The sequence below is a fragment of the Amblyraja radiata genome, chromosome 3 (genome assembly GCF_010909765.2).
Source record: "Amblyraja radiata isolate CabotCenter1 chromosome 3, sAmbRad1.1.pri, whole genome shotgun sequence".
In the NCBI taxonomy this organism is placed as follows: Eukaryota; Metazoa; Chordata; class Chondrichthyes; order Rajiformes; family Rajidae; genus Amblyraja; species Amblyraja radiata.
The window spans coordinates 52,955,739-52,980,164 of NC_045958.1; the positions used below are offsets into that span (position 1 = coordinate 52,955,739).

At 42.9% G+C, this 24,426-nt stretch overlaps 1 protein-coding gene across 2 annotated transcripts in view; it reads right to left on the reverse strand.

Annotated features, from left to right (window-relative positions):
- Window positions 1-601: 601 nt before the first annotated feature.
- The window catches only part of glis3 (GLIS family zinc finger 3), a 459,240-nt gene continuing 435,415 nt past the window's right edge, over window positions 602-24,426 (reverse strand). For both annotated transcript variants that reach the window (XM_033017811.1, XM_033017812.1), the window contains one exon: window positions 602-1,730. In XM_033017811.1, the coding sequence (XP_032873702.1) occupies window positions 1,594-1,730 (137 nt within the window). In that variant the 3' untranslated portion in view covers window positions 602-1,593. The remainder of the gene's footprint in view (window positions 1,731-24,426) is intronic.

Sequence of the window (24,426 nt, forward strand, 5' to 3'; positions counted from 1 at the left end):
TAACACCAGGCTTGCATTTAAAAACATGCAAATTGCAGAAGCATGTGAAATGAGGTTAGTATAGGATTCTGTTGTTTTGAGGTCATATCAAATTATTTTAAAAGAGGCAATTATGTTATACCTTGTCTTCAAAAACCAAATGATTTTACACGACACAATTGTTCTGCGGATTAGGGAAATGATATTCTGGTTTGTTTAGTCCCTGATCTGGGCTATACTAAAATGTACTAGGACGAATGCCCTGACAGAAGGGATGTGAAGTTCAAGTGGACCAAGACAAGGGTAAGTTACAACATATCTTTAAAAAACAATACAAATAAATTACTGCATAAAAAATAATTCTTAAAGTTATAAAACTTCTCATTAGTGATAACGGACAGAATATTGTGTGTAAGAAAAATTAGGAAGAGAATTTTATTCTTAACTTTGAGATATCTTTACGTACAGTGGTTGTGATAACATTGGTTTCTTTCTTCTGGAAAACATAGAAAATAGGTGCAGGAGGAAGCCATTCGGCCCTTCGAGCCAGCCTGTGTCCTCTATTTTAAAAACTTGTGCAATTCTCGGATTGCGTTTATAAAAGTCACATCTTTAATTCACCAAATGCCAAAAAGTGCTCAATATTTTAATTCTAGGTGTTGGCTTCAGCAAACTATGGATTTCAAATTCAATTTGTTGGGCTTCTCAATGAGTTTAGGTTGTGAAACGTAACATTCTCTCTAACTTAAAATCTACAAGGAAATGATCAAGATTCACTTTATGAAAGGGTTTATCATTCTTTCACAATCTATTTCTCCTTCATTTTGAATAAAACATCATAATATTAAAAAAATGTAAATATGGGACACATCATGCATGAGTTATAAAACTATGGCACGTGTGAAATATGTATGTAAATAGGAGATAGGGTAAAACAAAATTCAAATAACCTGTCAAAACCACAAAATAAATCTGTTCTGGAAGCTTCTCTTCACAAGCAATCTTACATGATTCAATATAACACTGCAATGTTTTGTTGCAAAATTAAGATTTTGTTTGCATCACTTTTAGTTGGAACTTTCACCCATGTACCAAGTCCCAAAGTTAAAACAAATGGGTGACTGAGATGTTCATTTGACACTGCCATGTGCAATGTCCTTAGTGTGGAAGCACTACAGCACAATATCTGTTCGCCATATTGGTGAAAGCACAACTTTTTTCTGTATTTTATGTTTGAGGAAAGTAACAAAGCAGATTAATTAAAAAGCAAGAACACGCCATATAAAACATACAACCTTTCATATAAATTGTGAATTCTCTGTTCTTTCTCAGGTAGTTTGTAATTTGGCAATAGGTGAATTAGCCATGGTTTGATTCCTTGGCTACTTCACTTCTATGAAGTACTTCCATTGCAAATGCGTTTCACCTTCTTCCACTCAGCTGCTGATTTACGCGAATAGTGTGCTTTCTCTCTGTGAGAGATAAGGGGTGTAGACTGTAGAGTCTGAATTCACCAGAATACCCTCATTGAGTATCAAAGAGTTTAAGAATTTGTTTAAGATGAAAGAAAAAAAAGAGGAATTGTCTCCTTGTAGTCCTTCTTTGCCCTTGTTTTCATCCCTCTGTGTAAATGGAAGACAGCTGACTAGGGCAACGATCAATTGCATTAATTTGGAGGAAACCACTGTCTTCAGGACAATTCCGTACCGAGTCACTGAAAATCCCAGGGGAAGTTGCTTGAAAGTCATAAACTGAAAATTGAAAAAAAATATTAATATGATGAACAGAATAAGAACAAACTAACCTCAAATTCCATAAGTGTGTAGGCCTAACAGTCTCAGTTCCAAGTAAACTTTATTACATAAATGAAATCCAAAATATTACTCTGGTTCTTTCCAAATTACCGCAGCAAGTTATGAACTCAGGTTAAAGATTTTCTGTTGTGGTGCCCAGTTTTAGTTTTACAAGATTTTCAGACAGAATAATTTCAGCCCTATTGCAAAGGCAACTTAACGTGTACATTGTTAGACAGATGACTTGCCAAGCCAACTGTCCCACTTCTGTTCTCCTTTCCTACTTCACTTTTCAGCAGGTGCTCAATGGGTCCCTATGGTGAGGTGGGCATGATGCTATCCATATACAGGATATCATGGTGAGCGTGGAAGGGGAGGACACCGTGTCATTCCGCAATGCCACTACTGTCTAAGTGGTGTAATTAATATATATATTTTTTAAGTGCAGCGTGGAAACATGCCCTTCGGTCCACCATAGTCAACACTGCCCGTTCTCTGTTATCCCACTTTCACATTCACTTCTTACGAGTGGCAATTTACAGAGCCTAATTAACCTACAAACTTGGGATGTGGTGGGAAACTGGAGCACCCGGAGGAAACCCACCAGGCTACAGGGAGAGCATGCAAACTCCACACAGCCAGCACCCGTCAGTATCAAACCCAGTTCTCTGGTGCTGGGAGGCTGCAACTCTGTCAACTGAACCACTGTGCCACACCCAAATAATTAATGATAGCAATGCTGTACTATATAGTCAATGGTTTAAATATAAATAAATTGCTATACAATAAAGTGTCATCATGTCGTATCGTATCATATTACCCAGCAATGAATGTTTGAAATCTGAAAGACAGGGAATTCTGAAACAGTTTTTTATTCTCCATGATGATAAAAAAAGGAAACAAAAAAATAGACTTCTGAGAAAGAAGCAGACAATGCTGCAAGCATATGACAGGCTAATCAGCTTACATTTGGCAAAATTTTTAATATTTAGGGAACGGGAAGTGAAGTAAGGTAATGACCAAAAATTAAGGAAATGAAAAACACATGCTCAGAATATTGACAATTAATTTGCTGCAGTTGAAATCAAAGTTTTTATTGACATTATTATATTGAATATACAACACACAACAAGCCATTTGGTTGAACTAGTTTGCCATGATGTCAATGTCCAAATAACATATTTGCCATCACAGGTAGGCACTGAACATCACTTTTGTAGGGACACGGTAAAACGTGAAATGCCATATACGTATATTTTTGCTATGAATATATTCAGCAACTGAACATATTAGTAAAAAATTCCAAAAATCCACTGTGGTGTGGGTTGAAGAAATGTCCTGTCACCTCAGCTTAGTTAAAAGAAACATCAACCCTGCAAACACTCTGTCAAGCCCTGTAAAAAATGGTACATTTCAATGCAATTACTGCTCATTCTTCCAAACTATAGACCTGGTCCGCTTAATCTTTTCTCATACAATAAACCCACTAACGCAGGGCTCAATCTTACAAATCGCAGTTGCACTTCCTCAATTGTAACTGCAGTACTTGTTTTCTCAGGCAGTCACAGAGTCCGAGCTGTACAGCATGGAAACAAGCCCTTCAGCCCACCATCAATCCTTTTGGTAACCTTAGTTTAGTTTAGAGATACAGCACGGAAACAGGCCCTTCGGCCCACTGAGTCCGCAATGACCAGTGAACCACACACATTAACACTATCCTACACTAGGGACAATTTTCACATTTAAACCAAGCCAATTAATCCACAAATCTGTACGTCTTTGGAGTGTGGGAGGAAATCTAAGTTCTCGGAGAAAACCCATGCACGTTACGGGGAGAACGTACAAACTCCGTACAGACAAAGTACCTGTAGCCAGGATCGAACCCAGGTCTCTGCCGCTGTAAGCACTGTAAGGCAGCAACTCTACAGCTGCGCCATTGTGCTGCTCCCATGCGCCACCGTGCTGCCTCTTCAAAAACCTTTTCAGATTTATGAGACATGATTTTCCACATGGAGAACCATGCTGACAATCCTTAGTCAGTCCATACATATCCAAAAGCTGGTAGATCTTGGCCCTAAGAATCCCCTCCAACAACCTTCCCTCCACTGATACCGAATCACTAGCATGTAGTTCCCTGGCTTGGTCTTGCTGCCCTTTTTTAAATAACAGTGCAATATTAGCCACCCTCCAGTCTTCTAGAACTTCACCTCTGGCGAAAGATGATGCAAATATCTCTGCAAGGGCCTCCACAATTTCATCCCTAGCTTCCCACGAGTCCGAGGATGTACTTGTCAGGCCTTGGTGATTTATCTAACTTAATGTGCTTTAGATTGTCGACAATTCCTCTTTTATAATTAGTACTGTACGTGATCTTAATCAAAACTTCTTTGCCTCAATTCCTTACCTTCCAAGATACTCTCCTCATTAAAAAACAGATGAGAATTATTCATTTAATGTCTCATCCATTTCTTGTGGTTCTACACAACAACAGCCTGCTGATCTTCAATGCGACCTGTTCTTTCCTTAACAACATTTACTCAATATACCAGTAGAATCTCTTGGGATTTCCCTTTACCTTGTCTGCCTGCTCCATTCCATGTCCTTTTTTGCCCTCCTGATTGCCTTCTTAAGTGAATTCCTACACTTCTGTACTCATAGACAGGGCCGGCCTTAGGAGGTGCGGGGCCCAATTGGGAACAATTGGTGAGCCTGCGTTGCATCGTATAAAGGATGCTGTTACTAAAAGCAATGCAAAAGGGATTCAACACTCCCGCACATTCAGCAACAGTCCAAGCAACTGCAGACTGCAATATAGTCTTCTCCAGACGATGATTAGTGGCACTAGCACAGAGCACGGGGCCCCCTTAGGCGCGGGGCCCAATTGGGAGCAATTGGTCCAATTGGCTTAAGGCCGGCCCTGCTCATAGAGGTGCTCTCTTGATCCCAACGGCCTAAATCGCATGTATGCTTCTTTTTTCAAATCAGGGTCTCACCATCTCTTGTCAACCAAGGGTTTCCAAAACCTGCGCCTGCCTTGCCCTTCACCCTAACAGGATCATGCTGTCCCTGTACTCCTGCAATCTCACTTTTGAAAGCCTCCCTTATCCCCAGAATCTCCAGCTTCTGCAAACAGACTCTCCCAAATGACCTCTAATGCCTCGAAAATCAGCCTTGCTCCAATTTAGGACCTTAGCTTTGAGCCAGTCTTATCCATAACTATCAAAACTAATATCTCTTCTCAGCCTATAAGAATCCACATTAACTTTAGATAATCTATTCTTTCTTTTATGTATCTATAAAAGCTCTCACGATTGGTTTTTATATTTCTCGCTAGCCTACTCATATTCTACTTTCCATTTCTTTATCAATGCTTGAACTCGTTTTCTGACTTCTGAAAATTTCCAAATGCTCAAACTTACTGTTTTTTTTGCAACTTAAAAACCTTTTCCTTGGATTTAATACTATCAATCTACCTTGATAGCCATGACTGAGACACTTCTCCTGCAGTTTCATCTGCCTTATTACATAGAAATCATGTATTATGTATTGCATTATTAGCCAATGCTTGTTTATTATCACACCTTTTCATGTAGTTTTCCAATCTAACTGACTCTTAGCACTGTAGCTTGCTTTATTCAGATTTAAGATCCTAGCTTCAGATTGAACCCAACGACTTACCAAATGATTTTGTATAAAATGTTATCTTATTACGATCATTAATCCCTGACTGCCAGATCATCCTTAGTCGTTGCACAATACTTGAATTAAAACAACATGTTCCCTTTTTGTTTAATTATATTTATTACATGAATGTTCCCTTCACAACAATAGCCTTGTTCTGGCTTGGCCAGTCAACATGTAAATTAATGACCCCGCAATTATTATATTACCTTAGTTACATACACTTCTAATTTTACGATTTTGTTCCCTGTGCCCTGCATTACTAATACCCTTTGTTCTGGCTTGGCCAGTCTAAATGTAAATTATTGCATTACTAACACCCTTTTGGATACAGTTGGGGAGGGGGTTGACTATTTGAAGGAGAGCATCATGAGCAGTCAGGTCTGTCGTCTCAGTCTGCCGTCACCCATTCCTTCTCTCCAGAGATGCTGCCTGTCCAACTGAGTTACTCCAACTTTTGTGTCTATTTTCGGCTTAAACCAGCAACTGCAGTTCCTTCTTACACGTCTCAGTCTGGCTCTGAGGCACGGCACGGGTGAAGTCAGGTAGAGGCATAGTGATAGGAGAGTCATTAGCCAGGGAGACAGTTAGGAGAATCTGTCGCAGCAAATGAGACTCTAAGATGATGTGTTACTTCCCTGGTGCCAGAGTCCAGGATGTCTCGAGCGGTTGGAGAACACTCTCAAAGGGGTGGATGAGCAGCCAGAAGTTGCCTTGCACATTGGCACAAATGGCATAGCTATGAGAAGTGTTAAGTTCCTACGGCGTGAATGTGGGGAGTTAGGCGAAAGACTTGGATATGTGATTCACTCAGAAACTAGTCCTACCACATTTCAAGTGAAGCCCAACCCAATGGAAGAGCTCCTTTTTCCCCAGTATAGATGCCGATGGCATATTAACTGAAACTCATCTCCCCCACTATACAGTGCATTCAGAAAGTATTCAGACCCCTTCACTTTATCCACATTTTGTTACTTTACAGCCTTATTCTAAAATGGATTAAATTCATTTTTTTTAATCAGCAATGTACACACAATAGCCCACAATAAAATAAGTGAAAACAGGTGTTTAGAAATTTTTGCAAAATAATTAAAAATAAATAACTGAAATATCACATTTACATAAGTATTCAGACCCTTTACTCAGTACTTTATTGAGGCACATTTGGCAGTGATTACAACCTCATATCTTCTTGGGTATCACACTACAAGCTTGGCACACCTGTATTTGGGTAATTTATCCCATTCTTCTCTGCAGATCCTCTCAAGCTCTGTCAGGTTGGATGGGGAGTGTTGATGCACAGCTATTTTCAGGTCCCTCCAGAGATGTTCGATCGGGTTCAAGTCCGGGCTCTGGCCGGGCCACTTACGGACATTCACAGATTTGTCACAAAGCCACTCCTGCGTTGTCTTGGACGTGAGCTTTGGGTCGTTGTCCTGTTGGAAGGTGAACGTCTGCCCCAGTCCGAGGTCCTGAACGCTCTGGAGCAGGTTTTCATCAAGGATCTCTCTATACTTTGCTCCGTTCATCTTTACCTCGATCCTGACTGGTCTCCCAGTTCCTACCGCTGAAAAACATCCCTACAGCATGATGCTGCCACCACAATGCTTCATCGTAGATATGGTATTGGCCAGGTGATGAGCGGTGCCTGTTTTCCTCCAGACGTGACACTTGGCATTCAGGCCAAAGAGTTCAATCTTGGTTTCATCAGTCCAGGGAATTTTGTTTAGGTGCCTTTTGGCAAACTCCAAGCGGGCTGTCATGTGCCTTTAACTGAGGAGTGGCTTCTGTCTGGCCACTCTACAATAAAGGCCTGATTGGTGGAGTGCTGCAGATATAGTTGTCCTTCTGGAAGTTTCTCCCATCTCCACAGAGGAACTCTGGAGCTCTGTCAGAGTGACCATCGGGTTCTTGGTCACCTCCCTGAATATGTTAGTAAGTCTCTATCCTAAGGCCCTTCTCCCCCGATTGCTCAGTTTGGCCAGGCTCTATGAAGAGTCCTGGTGGTTTCAAAGTTTTATTTAAGAATGACGGAGGCCACTGTGCTCTTCGGGACCTGCAATGCTCCAAAAAATGTTTTATACCCTTCCCCAGATCTGTGTCTCAACACAATCCTGTCTCGGAGGTCTACAGACAATTCCTTCGTCTTCATGGCTTGTTTTTTGCTCTGACATGCACTGTCAAATGTGGGACCTTATATAGACAGGTGTGTGCCTTTCCAAATCATGTACAATCAATTTAATTTACCACTTGTAGACTCCTATCAAGTTGTAGAAACATCTCAAGGATAATCAATGGAAACACGATGCACCAAAGCTCAATTTTGAGAGTCACAGCAAAGGGTCTGAATACTTACGTAAATGTGTTATATCAGTTATTTATTTTTAATTATTTTGCAATAATTACTAAACACCTGTTTTCGCTTTTATATTATGAGGTATCGTGCGTAGATTGATGATAAAAAAAAATGACTGTAACCAATTTTAGAATAAGGCTGTAATGTAACAAAATGTGGAAAAAGTGAAGGGGTCTGAATACTTTCTCAATGCACTGTATATGGGGGTGGCACAGTAGCGCAGCTGGTAGAGCTGCTGCCTCACAACACCAGAGACCTGGTTTTGATGTGACCTTGCGTATCAACTGTGTGGAGTTTGCACGTTCTCCCTGTGACTGTGTGGGCTTCCTCTGGATATTCCAGTTTCCTCCCGCATCCCAAAGATGTGCAGGTTAAAGTGGGATACCATAAAACTAATGGTTGGTACGGACTTGGTGGGCTGACGGGCCTGTTTCTATAAACTAAACTAAACAAAACTTCACAAAACTAAACTAAACCAGACTAAAAAGCAGGTCCTCAAGGGAAAGTATAGCTGCATTAGTGATATCCAGATGATTTCCAGTGCTATGTGCCACCGAGGGAAGGAATAAGAAGATAGAAGAGGTGAATGCTTGGCTGAGGAGTTGATGCAGGGGTCAGGGATTCACATTCCTGGATCATTGAGCACTTTTCTGGGGCAGGGGTGCCCCGTAGAAGAGGGACAGGTTGCATCTGAACTGGAGAGGAAACATTATCCTGGGGTTAGCAAATGTTACTTAGGAAGGTTTAAACCAGATTGGCAGGGGGAACAGGATCCAGTGTGGTGCTGAGGCAAATGGGAAACTGGAAGTTGGCATAGAAGACTACAAGACAGAAAGATCAGTAGACAGGAAGGCAAGAGCATGCAGAGAGCGAGGAAAGATGTTTAGATTAAAATGTATTTATTTGAGTGCTTGAGGCCTGAACTCAGGGCGTGAATAGGTGCATGCGATTGGGAGGTTGCAGCCATCTCAGAAATCTGGCCAAGAGAGGGACAGGATTGGCAGCTTAAGGTTCTGGGATACATGTACTACAGGCGAGATAGAGGTGGGGGTAAAAGAGGAGGGGAAGTTGCTTCATTGATCAAAGAGAACATCAGGGCAGTATTCCTAGATGATAATACTGTAGGTTTGTCTGGGGAGGCTATATAAGTGGAGTCGAGAAGTAAAAAGGGATGATCATACTGCTGGTATTGTATTATAGGCCCCTAAATGCAAATTATGCAAACATTTATCTTGCTTTTGTTGCAATTTCCCTTTGTAGTTCTCTTTATTTACTTTCAATCTTGGCTGCTCATGTTCCTGAGTGGGGTTTTCGTCCTTGTCTAGCCTATTCCATTAACTCCACAACAAAAGGATTTAACTCCAAGTTCATTTCCATTTCTGAGGACATGTCTTTAATCCTGGCACCAGGCACATGCTTGTTGCTGCAGAGAGATCATCTATCCTCTTAACTGTACCATCCCCTATTACAATGATGCAGCAATCTGCTTGCTGATCTGACCAGCAGTCTCTACTCTCATTCACAGAACCTCATACCTGTTGGACAGATGCAAGGGCTAAGGTTTCTTCAACAATATATTTTGGATCCCCTACCTGCCTCATTCAGTCACATCCTCCTGTCCCTCTTTGCTGTCCAATTCATAAGATTATAAGATTATAAGTGATACGAGTAGAATTAGGCCATTTGGCCCATCAAGACTACTCTGCTATTCAATCATGGCTGATCTATATCTCCCTCCTAACTCCATTCTCCTGAAAACTGTAATGTCCAGGTTCAAGAACAGCTTCTTCCCTACAGCCATGAGGCTATTAAACACTACAACCTCAAATAAGGTCTGAACTACAATAAACTATTATCATTTTTATTATTATTGCAAGACTATTGTTTGTTTTTTTGTGTTTATGTATGTGTGTGTGTATGTGTGTATATATATATATTTATATAAATGTGTGTGTGTGTATACTTGTGAGTATGTGTATATATACACACTAAACTTTTTTTGTTTTTCGATCTCGTTTATTGTTTACAATGTACTATGTTTACATATTCTGTTGTGTTGCAGCAAGTAAGAATTTCATTGTTCTATCTGGGACATATGACAATAAAACACTCTTGACTTGACTCACTTGATATGAATAATCCAGTATCAACAAAGGTGCATGTTGGTCTTTTTATTTGAGATATGCTCCTTTTTTAAACTATAGAACAATTTGTTTGCACTTAAATATTGAACTAAACTATGCATTTTAACTACTGAAACTATATTTGATCATGACCACATTATATATTTTTTATACCTAAAGGCTATGAAAACTCAAAAACTCAGGCAATGATGGTCCAGTTTTATACAGCCATCATAGAGTCTGTCCTCACCTTCTCCATCATGGTCTGATTTGGCTCAGCCACCAAGCATGACATCCGGAGGCTGCAGCACATCGTTCGATCAACCGAGAAGGTTGTTGGCTGCAACCTTCCCCACATTGACAAACTGTACACTGCAAAGGCCAGGAAGCGAGTGGGTAAGATCATCTCTGACCCCTCTCACCCTGGCCACAAACACTTTGAAGCACTTCCCTCTGGAAGGCGACTCCGGACTGTCAAAGCCACCACGGCCAGACATAAAAACAGCTCTTTTCCACGAGCAGTAGCTCTACTCAACAGCCAAAAGTCTGGAGCCTCCTTGTGCTCTGGTATTTTATTTCATTCTTCACATGTTTAAATTATAATGTTTTATTTTTAATTGTCTACTGCATATCGTGTTGTTACTTGAGAGAAAAGCACCAAGGCAAATTCCTTGTATGTATACATACTTGGCTAATAAAATGTATTTAATTCAATTCAATGTAAATTGAGCTCAAGAGAACCTCCTTTTCAAACACCCCACGTTGACCCCTTGCCCACCACCACCCCATGTCTCCTCTGTGTGAAAAGTTGTGCTACACCAAGAGGTGCGGTCTCCCTGTGGCTCTTTCAGTGTTGCAACAACTGCAAGCTCTCAGCTCTAAGGTTGGGTCCTGAGTCTGAGCCCAGTTAAACCCCATGCATGGAATAGAGATATTTTCTCTGAGTAGAATGATAATGAGTTAAGCTTTTATTCCTTTTCATGTTTAATTGATTTTTGTTGTGTAAATCTTCTTTTCAGCTTTTTAATGTGAACAATTATTAACAACTTTTTTTTGTTTCTTGAGTCTTGCTGGCTGCTTATAAATATCAACAATGTTTGGCAGCACACATTGTCCTTGATCGCTCTGACAACATTGACAGCCCATGAGTCCTGATGGCTGGAATGAAATGCAAGGTGTGGTTCTGCAAGTCTGGGTAGCTGCTGCCTATGCTGAGACAGCCTATATGCTATTCTGGGCCATACCTAGACACTAGGACCTTGACTGCACTAAGGGTCAAATGAAACAAGCTGTGTGCAGGGATGGTGACTAGTGATCTGGGACAAAAGAAGATTTGCCTGCTTTTTGATTTCCAGAAGACATATTTTAACGAAGAATGTAAAAACAGGAGGCTAGAAACAATAATGAAAGTTTAAATTTGACTACAGGAGAGACCTACAGCAGTTTGTACCAGTGACATGAGTGAGTGATTTGGGTCCATGTACTTCATTCTAATGTGTGCACATTACATTAATAATTACAAATATCACATGACTAACATTGATGAATATTGTACATTGACAACATAAGAAGAAATGACACTGAATTTAGCCAGTGCTGCAAGTCAATGCACATTGGTGCAGCAGTTAGCATTGTTGCTTCATAGCTTCAGAGACCCATCTGTGTGGAGTCTGCATGTTCTCCCCGTTAACGTGTGGTGCTCTAGTTTCTCCTACATCCCAAATTCATGTTGGTAAGTTAATTAATCACTGACATTTACCCCTTAATTTCAGTATCCACAGAATGCTTATAAAAGGAAATAAGTTGCAGAGCAATAGGGAGGTGCTGAGAGTGAAACTGGATTATTAGGTGGTGGCAGAGATCTGATTGGGTAATTGGCCTACTTTTGTGTATAGTAAGGAAGTTTACTTGTGGACACAAACAGGACTGGGAATGGCGACCATGATGCATGGATACTGTCCCTGAAACATTTGCAAAAGGAGTAGACAACTGCAGGAGTCATGGGAGTGTAGTCCCACATCTGCCTTGTGTTAAGGTGAAGCATTAATGGATGGATGTAGCCAAGCTGAGGTTTGGTGACTTGACCAGTGAGGTGAAGTCAAACGTAGACAGTTACATTGCCTTACTGCTACTTTTGGAATCTATACTACGATCACTGGTAGATTGGAAATCACTGGTATTTTTAAATCTACTCTGCCTTCTCATCCTGTTTACTGCCACTCCTCAGCAGCTTATCATTTCAGATACATAGGATATCTGATTTAGCCAGGTCCCTTCTGGTGAACTGTGGCTCTTTAAGGAGAAGAAGAAGGTGTCAGTGTACATGTTCCTTCCATGCACCTGCTCAGATTCTGCTGTTCCAAATATAGTTTAGTAGTAACATTTGCATGAGGCGAGTCACCAGACAGCAGGAGCCACCAGCTAAGCCAAGGGGAAAGAGTTATTAGTATGCCAATGATTTAGATGGTGAGGTTGTATACTTCTGCTCGAATGGACTCAGATGAGAAGCCATTGGAAGGATGTTGAACAGCCCACATATTGTACTGCATATCATGGAACCTGCCCAAGTCTCATTTTACATAGTTGTTTGCAGAAAGCCTAGAAAACATTAATCTCAACAGGGAAATGGTAATCAAATCCACGGTGATGTTTGTAGACCTAACCAGAGTGCAATGTTTGAAGGCAGTGGTCTTCCTGATAGCTGAGGCAAATATCTGCTTCCAGGACTGTATAACCCCAGTAGCCAGCTGTTATTACATTGATAGGAAGGAACTGCGGATGCTGGTTTAAACCAAAGATAGACACAAAATGTTGGAGTAACTCAGCGGGACAGGCAGCATCTGTGGAGAGAGGGAATGGGTGAAGTTTTGGGTCGAGATCTTTCTTCACATTGGTTAGGGATAAGGGAAACGAGAGATATACTCGATGATGTAGGGAGTTAAAGAACAAAGAATAAAAGATATGCAAAAAAAGTAATGATGATAAAGGAAACAGGCCATTGTTAGCTGCTTGTAGGGTAAAAATGACAAGCTAGTGTGACTTGGGTGGGGGAGGGATAGTGAGAGGGAATGCCAGGGCTACCTGAAGTTAGAGAAATCAATATTCATACCACTGGGCTGTAAGCTGCCCAAGTGAAATATGAGATTCCAATTCCTGTTCCTCCAATTTGTGTTTAGCCTCACTCTGTCAATGGAGGAGACTGAGGACAGAAAGGTCTGTGTGGGAATGGGAAGGAGAATTAAAGTGTTTAACAACTGGGAGATCAGGTTGGTTCAGGCGGGCTAAACGAAGGTGTTCCGCGAAACGATCGCCCAGTCTGCCTTTGGTCTCGCTGATGTATAAGAGTGCACATCTTGAACAACGGGTACAATTGAACCTTTGCCTAACACGAAAGGACTGTTGGGGTCCCTAGACAGAGTTGAGGGAGGAGGTATAGGGACAGGCGTTGCATCTTCTGCGGTTGCAGGGGAATGTACCTGGGGAGGGGGTGGTTTGGGTGGGAAGGGATGAGTTAACCAGGGAGTTGTGGAGGGAATGGTCTCTGCGGAAGGCGGAAAGGGGTGGAGATGGGAAAATGTGGCTAGTGGTGGGTTCCCGTTGGAGGTGGCGGAAACTTCTGAGGTTAAATTTGTACTTGGGGTTGATCAGAACTACTCACGTTTTCCAATGTTTTACTGAGCAATGAAAAGGTTTATGGGATCTGTGACAAGCATTAAAAAGTTATTTCTTATTTGGGTCTGATTACTTTCCATTTGCAATTCAGTACAGAATAAAAAACAACTTTAAAGAGCCACCTGCACACCCTCAAGCAACTTTGGTACCCATATTGTAACATTTGTTGTGGTCTCCTTGGCAGCAAGCCTCAGAATGCCCAACATATACACACACACAGGCCTTGTAATTGATTCAATTAGGAATTTGCTTTTTTAATGCAACTGGGGGGTACGAATTAATAAAGCTATTTGACAATTAGCTCAGATTTTGAAAAAGAAACAGTTGAGAATAAAACAAAATGAAGATTAATTCACAGGCAAGTATGTGTCAGCTGACTCAATACAAATATGGAAAGAGATAAGAATCAGGGAGCTGTCCATGTAGTAGGGGCATTTAGGTGATGTTGAGAAGATGGATGGTAAAATGTCCATTGTTATTAATCATATGGTTGCTTTCTTGGTTCAAATATATTTGTTTGATCATTTAAAAGCAGGATGTTTAAAAAAATCAGACATTCAATGTTTCATTTATTTCAGTTTAGTTTAGAGATACAGCGCGGAAACAGGCACTTCAGCCCACTGAGTCTGCACATACCAGCGATCCCTGCACATTAACACTCTCGTACACACACGAGGGACAATTTACACTTATTACAAGCCAATTAACCTATAAAACCTGTATGTCCTTGGAGTGTAGGAGGAAATCAAAGATCTTGGAGAAAACCCACGTGGTCCCGGGGAGAACAGCACCCGTTGTCGGATCGAACCCGGGTCTCTGGCGCTGCAAGCGCTGTAAGGCAGCAACTCTACCGCTGCACCACCGTATCACCCACAGTGGCCAATGTTCTATCATTAATTATAAAACAGGAAGTGGATCTTGTGACATTCAAATCATTCTAAATGTAGGTTACAATCTGCTATGTTTTGTCGTTCCTGGTTTTATTAAATGTTAATCTGGATAGTAAATATATTGAGGGTGAGAGGAATTTATTGCTGACTGTAAAGAAAAGTCATGAGCAGCTCTGGGCTTAAATGGCTTGGCTTCTGATCACAACTCTCACCATGAGTGGCATGAGTGGTGAGGGCATGATCAAAGTGTTTTAGTGGGAGCAGAATTGCTGATGGCACACCATCTGGGGAATGAACTTTCTGTTCTCGCTCAGAGTTTATTTTCCACATGGTAAGGCATTGACAACCACCGTGGATTATTTAAGTGCCGTGGCACTACTACAGCCCTGTGTTGTGCAGAGCTATAAAGGCAGCAATCAGTGCTTGTGGGAATGGCACTTAAACATGACCTCACTTGAGTCTGGTTAGCACATGGATTTCAGTGCAACTGAATATCTACCCTTCTATCTCTCCATATCTCTCTTGCCTAAAGAGCCATTTAAAAAGTTTTCAGTATCACCACGGGTGGCACAGGAGCGCAGCGGTAGAGTTGCTGCCTTACTGAGCTTACAGCGCCAGAGACCCGGGTTCGATCCTGGCTATAGGTGCTTGTCTGTGCAGAGTTTGTACGTTCTCCTCGTGACCTGAGTGGCTTTTCTTCAGGATCTCTGGTTTTCTCCCGCACTTGAAAGACATGCAGGTTTGTAGGTTAATTGGCTTGGTATCAATGTAAAAATTGTCCCTAGTGTGTGTAGGATAGTGTTAAGGTGCAGGGATCGCTGGTCGTCACGAACTCGGTGGGCAGAAGGGCCTGTATCTCTAAACTAAACTAAACTAAACCAACCTTTCCGTCATATCTGCTCCAATGTATCCTTTGGCACAGAATCAATAATTTGTTTGATTTCATTCTTGTGGGTTCCTCATACTTGTAAGGGGGTAGGTGAAAGGCGGAAAACAATTGACAGCGAAGGTTTACAACAGGGAAAGGAAGTCAATGTTATTTTTGCTCCCCAAAAGCATAACATGCCTTTAAGTTATGAACATATTGTGTAAGGATCACAAATATTTCTCATCCAAAGAATTATTTGCGGAAAAAAAGACATAAAGACAAAAAGTGGGTCAGGCAGCATCTCTAGAGAACATGTATAGATGTTGTTTCGTGTCACGGCCCTTCTTCAGACTGAACTTCAACCTGAAGAAGGATCCTGACCAGAAACGTCACCTATCCATGTTCTCATGAGATGCTGCCTGACCCGCTGAGCTACTCCAACACTTTGTGGGTTTTTTTGTAAACCAGCGCCTGTAGTTCCTTGCTTCTAATAATTTGTGGAACTACAACACTGAATCATATTCTGCCAAAGACCATGATATATTTAGGTGCACACGGATCATTAAATATCAAAAAGATCATGTTCAAATTACAGGCACGAATCATGAACATGACAACTGAATCATATTCTGCCAATGCCAGAGACCTGGCTATGGGCTTTCTGGAGTCTCAGGAATAGCACTATTGCCCTGCAATCAGAAGGTTGTAGTTTGAAGTCTTGCCCTTAAAAAAAATGCTTAAAATTTAGGCTGGCCTTCCAGTGCAGTTCTGAAGTATGGAATGAGTACAACATTGGTGGTGCCATCCATGAACCTTTATATTGAGAACCCTCTCAATATAAAGGTTCCCTCGTGTTATCTTTTGAATTTGTTTATGAGAATTTTGGCATCACTGAGGACGTCAACATTTATTGCCTCTTCCTTGGACAGCAACTTCCAGTTGATGGTGAATGGCACAGGATATGTCCTGGCCAATATTTATCCTTCACATCACATTGCAAAAACATGTTGTCTGAGCATTGATTCCTTGCATGACATTGGCTCGTGCATTTCCCTTTTTCCAAACGGTGACTATACTTCAAGGGGGCTTTAGTGACTGCAACATGTTTTGGGACATTTTGAAGTCATACTACCTAAATGCAAACAATATTTTTCTTCTTTCCACAAATTAATATTGGCAGGAACCATGGAATGTTTCCAGAAATGCTGTCAAAGTGCAGAGCAGGGGCAAATCTAAGGAAATTCATTGAACAAGGTGGAAGAGGTGGTAATGGGTGGAGTTGTACACACATCAAAATACAACACATATTTATTAAAGGTACACAAAAATGCTGGAGAAACTCAGCGGGTGCAGCAGCATCTATGGAGCGAAGGAAATAGGTGACGTTTCGGGCCGAAACCCTTCTTCAGACTGAAGAAGGGTTTCGGCTCGAAACGTCACCTATTTCCTTCGCTCCATAGATGCTGCTGCACCCGCTGAGTTTCTCCAGCATTTTTGTGTACCTTCGATCTTCCAGCATCTGCAGTTCCTTCTTGAACACATATTTATTAAAGTCCACTTACAGCATTGGTCTGCAGAATGCTACAGTACCTAACAGCTACTCAGACTGAATTACAAGCAAGCTCTTGGTAATATAGATCGCATATTAGGCAAAGCAACTACTAACAAGCACTACAATTGTTTAGTAGGAAATAACCAATCTAGATCTTTCCTTGTAGAAACACAATTAAGCATAGATACGTGGAAACATGGTGGCCAAACAATTTAGTAGCCGGAACGTTAATAACGTATATGGGCAAGTATAGATAGTTACACAAAATCACCATATCTGCGACTCCGCATTCAGAGGTTTCACGTTTTGTATACCCTCTCTATCTAATGGGTGGCCTGATAACCCGTCCGGCACGTGTGTGGTACAAATCCACATCTCCTCCTTTCACCGGTGAAGTGACTGGGGAGGGAACTGGGGAAATGAACGGGGGGGACCCAGGCCGCGGGGGACATAGTCTCTGATAGTGGAGCATCCGGCCCGGTAGAGGGAGGGTATACAAAACGTGAAACCTCTGGATGCGGAGTCGCAGGACGCAGTTCCTTCACTGGAAGAAGATGTTAACGGTTCCGTCTGTAAATGGCTCAGTCCACGCTAACCAGGTAGGAGCGTGGCTCTTTGGCAGGGCTGTGGATGTGACCCAGACGGCCATAGCCCTTGTTGGGCTGGAGGTGAACAACCTGTCCAGTGGAGAGAGGTTTAAGTGGCTTACTGGATTTGTCGAAAAACCGTTTTTGTGCATCGCGCTTGAATTGTAGTTGTTTCTGGACCGCAGGCGGAGAACGAACCTGTGGCTGCAAAAGCTGCTGGGACACAGGCAGGGCAGCACGGGATTGGCGAGACATCAGTCGTTGGGCTGGGGAACCCAGGATGGGATCCCTGGCAATGTTCCTTAAATTGAGCAGGTCCAGGTAGACGTCCGATTTAGCAAGGTAAGAACGCACCATTAGTTGTTGTGCGCTTCGGACGGCCCGTCGGTGAGTCCGTTGGACTGCGGGAACTAAGGGCTGCTGGTGATATGTCGAAAGTCCCATCGTTGTGTAAAGTTTTTGAAAAGCTGGCTGGTCTGCCGTTGTCAGATGGAAGGAGTGCGGGGGAGCCGTGCATGGAGAACTGGCGTTGCAACTTCTGGATAACTGCTTCAGATGAGAAGGTTTGGAGTAGATTAATGTCAAACCAGCCCGAATAAGAGTCGACAAGAACCAGATAGTGTTTCCCATGCCATTCGAATATGTCGGTGGCTACCGTGGACCAAGGGAGAGGAGGAACTGGGTGCGGCAGTAAGGGCTGCTTCTGCTGATGTGGCGTCAGGCTTTTGCAGACGTCGCAGACTTCAGTTTTGTCACGTATGTACTTGGTCATACCAGGCCAAGTAAAACATGCTCTGTGCCCGTTGTAAGTTGCTTCCACGCCGGGGTGGCCCCTGTGGACAGTGTCGAAGTACTTGTCCCAGAGGACAGCTGGGACAACTGCCTTGTGGCCCTTGACTATAATCCCGTCCGGTAATACTAGTTCGTCGTGAACCAGGAAGTATGGGTGGATCGCGAGCGGGTGCTGTGTTATTTATCTGGCCAACCACGCCAGATGACTGCGGACAGCAATTGTAAAACCTCGTCAGCAGCCGTGTGCTCTGCCAGGCTGCTTAGGCAATCAGAAGGAACATATGATACCTTCTTTACTGAGAATTGGTCCTGTTCAGAGAGTTGTTGTTCGCTGGTTTTGCATGGGGCCCTTGATAGCGTATCAGCTATGTGCATGTCATTGCCTTTTTTATAGACAATGTTGAAATCAAAACACTGCAGTGGCATCATCATCCGTTGCATGCGAGCTGGAGCAACGTGAATGGGTTTATTCAAGATGGTGACCAGCGGCTGCTGGTCTGTTTCTATAATCACAGACTTCCCAAAAATAAATTATTTGAATTTTGTGCAGGTGAAAACCACTGCAAGTAATTTCTTTTCAATCTGGGCGTAACGTTGTTCAGTATCAGTTAGTGTGTGAGAGGCATATGAAACAGGCTTGCAGTCGCCATCGGCAGTTGTCTGCAAGCAGCACCAAGTCTGTACTGGGACGCATCACATGTGAGCGTTATGGGTAACTCCAAAGCAAAATAAGCGAGGGTAGGTGCCCTGGCCAGCTGCAACTTGAGGGTATCAAAAGCTCTTTGGTGCTGAGGATACCAGGACCATGCAGTGTCTTTGTGTGTCAGTTCCCGCAGGGGGGCAGATATATCGCTGAGGTTGGGAATAAATTTCCCCAGGTAGTTGACCATTCCAAGGAACCTTTGTAGAGTCGTAACGTCAGTAGGAGCTGGCAATTCGTTGATAGCATCGGTCTTTGATGGGTCTGGTCTGAGACCATCACTTGTGAAAACATGTCCGACGTAGGTGACTTCCGGGACCCGAAACTTGGACTTCAGAGGATTGAGTTTGAGCTGGATGTCTTTGGCACGGTTCAGCATTTTCTTCAGATTAGCGTCATGCTCAGCCAAGTCGCGCCTGTAAATGAGAATGTCATCAACAAAAATGGTGCATGGATACCCTGCAAACAGTTGTTCCATCGTGTGCTGGAAAACATCGCTGGCAAAGTTGATGCCAAAGCGAATTCTCAGGAATTTGTAACGGCCGAAGGGGATGCCAAATGTAGTAAGGTTGGACGAGTCTGGGTCCAGCGGTATCTGCCAAAACGAACTTTTGGCATCCAGAATGGAGAACACTGATGCGTTGCCTATTTGAGCTGCAACTTCCTCTACCGTTTGCATAGGGTAGTGCAGGCATTTGATGGCTGTTCAGATCCCTGGGATTTATGCAGATACAGATTTGCTCCTTGTTTTTTTTCGTCACAACTTAACCCTGAGGTAACCCAGTGAGATGGGTTAGTAACTTCAGCAATAACAACCAGGGAGACCATCCGCGTGAGTTCATTGTGTACTCTGTCACGCATGGCATGCGGAACATGATGTGGTGTTCGAACCACAGGAGTGACGTTGTACTTGAGGGGCAGTTTGCTCAGCTCACCGTTAAATAGTTCTCTGTACTGAGAAAGTATTTGCTGAGTGGGGCCCTCAGCGAGAAAGAGTTGATGGACAGCGTGACCAAAGTATACTCGGCCTAGATCGTGGCATGCATTGATACCATGCAAAGTTTCAGAATCTCCCTCGACGATAGAAAACTTTAGGTTATGAGGCTGCGAGTCTGTGATGCAGTTTAAATCAGTTTGTCCAAGCGGGTGTAGAACATCACACCCGGAGGCCCGAAGCGTGGCCGAGGCCTTTTCAACATGCTCAGTATTCCTTTTAAAAAAAAACTTAGATAACGAGATGACGTTGCATTTCACGCCAGCATCAATCTTTGCGATCACAGGCCTGTTATTCACAAACATGGTTACCTCAGGGTTAAGTTGCTTGTTAGAGCACGGGAGGAGAGAGTGGATGGCGGAACTGTTATATTCACTTTCAGAAAGATGAGCGGAGAATGGCACCTCAAGCTCTCGGCTTTCGTTATCAGCAGACTCGTGTTGTAGCAGGTGCAAACTCGGCCTTGAGACTGATTGAGTCGCACGGGAACGGCAACAATTTGCAAAGTGGTTGAATTTCTTGCAGAAATGGCATATTTTACCATAAGCAATACAGAACTCCCGACCCGGAGCATGAGAATAGGTACAATTAGGACATCGAGCAGCAGACCTTCGCTGCAGCCAGGCAGGGGAAGGCCGCGGATGCTTGTTACAACAGGAGATGTCTGTAAGGTTAACACTATACTGAGATCACTACCCAGAGGTCACAGACTTAGTGAGAAGCCATTATCTCAGCAATCCGACAGGCGTGTTCTGCTTGATCCGGAAGTGGCGGCGCTGTTAACAGCTGCGGCTTGCCTGCAGTCCGTTTGTCTTTACTTTTTTCTGTTGTTTTTTTTGTCTTGTTTTGGTTAAGTTTTAGTTTGTTGGGTTGTGTTAGAGGGGGGGGGGGGTGAAACATGTTCTCTGTCTCTTCCTTCGGGGGAATGCGACTTTTTCGTGTCGTATCCCCCTTTTCTGCCTCCGTCTGCGCTGAGGCCTAATGGCGGAGCTGGCGGCATCCAGCCTGCGACTGACCCTGAGGCTCCGGAGGCAGAGCCAGCCAGGACTCACCAACGAGAGGCTGGCCGTCTTCGGGGCTGAGGCAGCGGTGGCCCGACTTGCTGGCGTTCTGGCTTTCGGCGGCGGCCTGGAGCTGATGCAGTGGGGCTCGGAGCTGAGACTGCGGGACCCAGAGCTGGGGCTGGGGCAGCGGCCCGGAGCGGATACTGCGGGACCCGGAGCTGGGGCAGCGGCCCGGAGCTGGGGCGGCTGCCCGGAGCGGAGACTGCGGGACCCGGAGCTGGGGCAGCGGCCCGGAGCGGAGACTGCAGGACCCGGAGCTGGGGCAGCGGCCCGGAGCGGAGACTGCGGGACCCGGGGCTGGGGCGGTGGCCTGGAGCTGGGGCGGCGGCCTGGAGCTGGGGCGGCTGCCCGGAGCTGATGCTGTGGCGGGCCGTCTCGGAGCGGAGATGGCGTTCCGGCTTTCGGCGGCGGCGACATCACCACGGAGGTCTGCTGGACTGGAGGGCGTCATCTCCGGCCTGGATCGATCACCTCAGCGCAGAGGGAGAACAAGGAGGGAAGAGACGGAGACTAAGACTTTGCCTCCATCACAGTGAGGATGCGCTTGGTGAACTCACTGTGGTGGATGTTTAATTTGTGTTTATTGTATGTTTTGTTTTTATTGGTTCTGTGTATAACAGGCAACATAATTTCGTTTAGACCGAAAGGTCTAAATGACAATAAAGGAATCTAATCTAATCTAATCTAATTAAGAGTTAGTTAAGTATTACGAAGCAATTTGTCTCTCACCTTGACATTAAGCATACCTCCAACGAGTTTGTCGCTCATCAGTTCATCGCATAAATCTCGAAAATGACAGCGTGCAGCCATGTGTTTCAAGCCGCTACTAAAACATTCTATCAGCTCGCCAACCCTTTGCTTACGAGCAAAAAAATTGGTACGTTCGATAACAGAGTTCAAGGGGAGGTCATACGGCTGCCTAAACTTTGCAAGTAGGCCAGAATGGTCATCAACCATTTCTGCAGGTACTAGGATCTGTCCGTTTGCGTCTAAAATAGCAGGCTCAAAAGTAAAATGGTCGGCACGTTTCATTGTCTCAGGACCAGCCACGTTTAGTAGCACGGAATCAGGTACATCTGGAGGATCGTTGCGATGAACGATGCGAATGTAGTCACGCTCGAAAAGGCACCAGAGTTCAGCAGTCAGTCAAAGATCAGAGGACTAGGACGGCGAGACATGATAGAGATAACAGGCACATAAAACAAATGTAAAAACAACAAAACCCGAAAAACATGAACAGAGTACGTAAGACTCACTTCTTGAGTGTAATGAGTGGAGTCATACACGCATCAAAATACAACACATATTTATTAAAGTCCACTTACAGCATTGGTCTGTAGAACGTTACAGTACCTAACAGCTACTCAGACTGAATTACGTAAGCAAGCTCTTGGTAATATAAATCACATATTAGGCGGAACAACTACTAACAAGCACTGCAATTGGTTAGTAGGAAATAACCAATCTACAGAGGTGTAAAAAGACACAATGTCAAGTAAAGTTAATATTTTGCTACTGAAGATGTTTGTGGTTCAAAAATATATAAATCTGAAAGATATCCATACATCTGCTATTTTGTATAACATACAGTTAAATATTTACAGTGCAGAATTGTCCATAGAGAACATTGCCGGCTGGCTTTTATAATACTTGAAACCTTCATATTATGAAAGCAAGTGAAATGTTATATTGCAGGTTTCCTTCCCTTTTTAAGATCTCCTGGTTCCACGTGCTTTTCTAAAGTTAAGAAGATGCTCTGGCATCCCTGTCAACACAGCACTGTAACTATTTACAGGGAATGGCATAAAGGATGTGCTGGAAATAACATGCTTACTTCTATCTGGAGTCTTCATCTGATAACATGATTAACATCGAAATTCTCCAGATGGGAAATTCCTGGCATATATCTTTATTCTTTAAAGCATGGACCATTAGTGATGCCTTTCAGCACAATGAAGAAGGTATGTATTTATATACATTTTTTTCTTATATTCCATCATTTTATATATTGGTGGACACTACTTTTCCATACAAGCATATGGGAACATTCAACAATAAAATAAACATTTTGAATGAGATATTTTGTTTTCTGATTTCCGATGTAATTTTAAAGGGTTTCAGCTGCAGCATTAAATAATTGCAATGTAAGCTGTTTCTGTACCCAAGAAAATCTAAGACTACAGTCATGAGAAATCTTTACCACAATTGATGCAAGATATTAAAAGGTCTCAAATATTTGATAATGGAATCCATTTGGAAACTCCAAATTAAATATTTAAAGGGTGGACTGCCTGGATCTGATCTTTATTCCTGACATGATGTTTCCTGTGGAGGACAAAAATAAAAACATCTCACCATTGTTCCATAGCAATTGGTGGCTTAGGCACAATGAGGTTTGCTGTGGCAGGGCAAAATGGTGCATGAGGCTGCCTTTCAATTTCTAGGCATATAACCTTTGTGGCTTATTGTTCATAATTTCTCTCATTTATTAAGCATTGTTCTTGGAGGTAGCAGTACTTTGTGAAAGTACTTGCTTTTCTGATATTTCAACATGATACCGACGTTTAATGCAATTACAAATATTTTCACTTTAAGGCAGGATTTCATTATTACAAATTTACTTGAAACTTTCATATTATGGGTGGAATCCATGTGGGATCTTTACACATTTCAAAAACTCATTTATGTAGAGGTCCGGAGACAGTTCATGACATCACAGCCTTCAATCAAATTGGTAAGCTTAAAATATGCTGCTCTACTTTCTGTTTTGGGGTTGATTTCCTTTGCCTGTCAGTTTTAAATTTTAAGTTCATCTATTTTTTTAATTAAAGCATTCATTATAATTAAGGACCATTGTTCCCCTATCAAACCCTTTTCTCCCCTCTCTCTGCGGGCAGAAAGCACATACACTATATTAAAGAATAGGTTCCTCCCTACTGTTGTGTAGGAAGGAACTGGAGATCCTGTTTTAAACCGAAAATAGACACAAAAAGCTGGAGTAACTCAGCAGGACAGGCAGCATATCTGGAAAGAAGGAATGGGTGAAGTTTCGGGTTGAGATCCTTCTTCAGACTTGACTCCAGAGATGCTGCCTGAGTTACTCCAGCTTTTTGTGTCTATCTTCCCTACTGTTATCAGACTATTGAATAATGCACCCATAAGTAGGATGTAGTCCCCATCTCCCAACCTACCTCATAACGGTCCTTGCACCTTTTTTATCTACACTTTCTCTGTAACTGTAATACTATAACTCTGTAATACTGTATTTTGCACCCTGGTATATTTCTGGTTGCACTACCTGTCGTCCTTGTCTATGGCTAGATTGTAGTCATGTATAGTTTGATTTGACTGGATGGCACACAAACGTTTTTCACT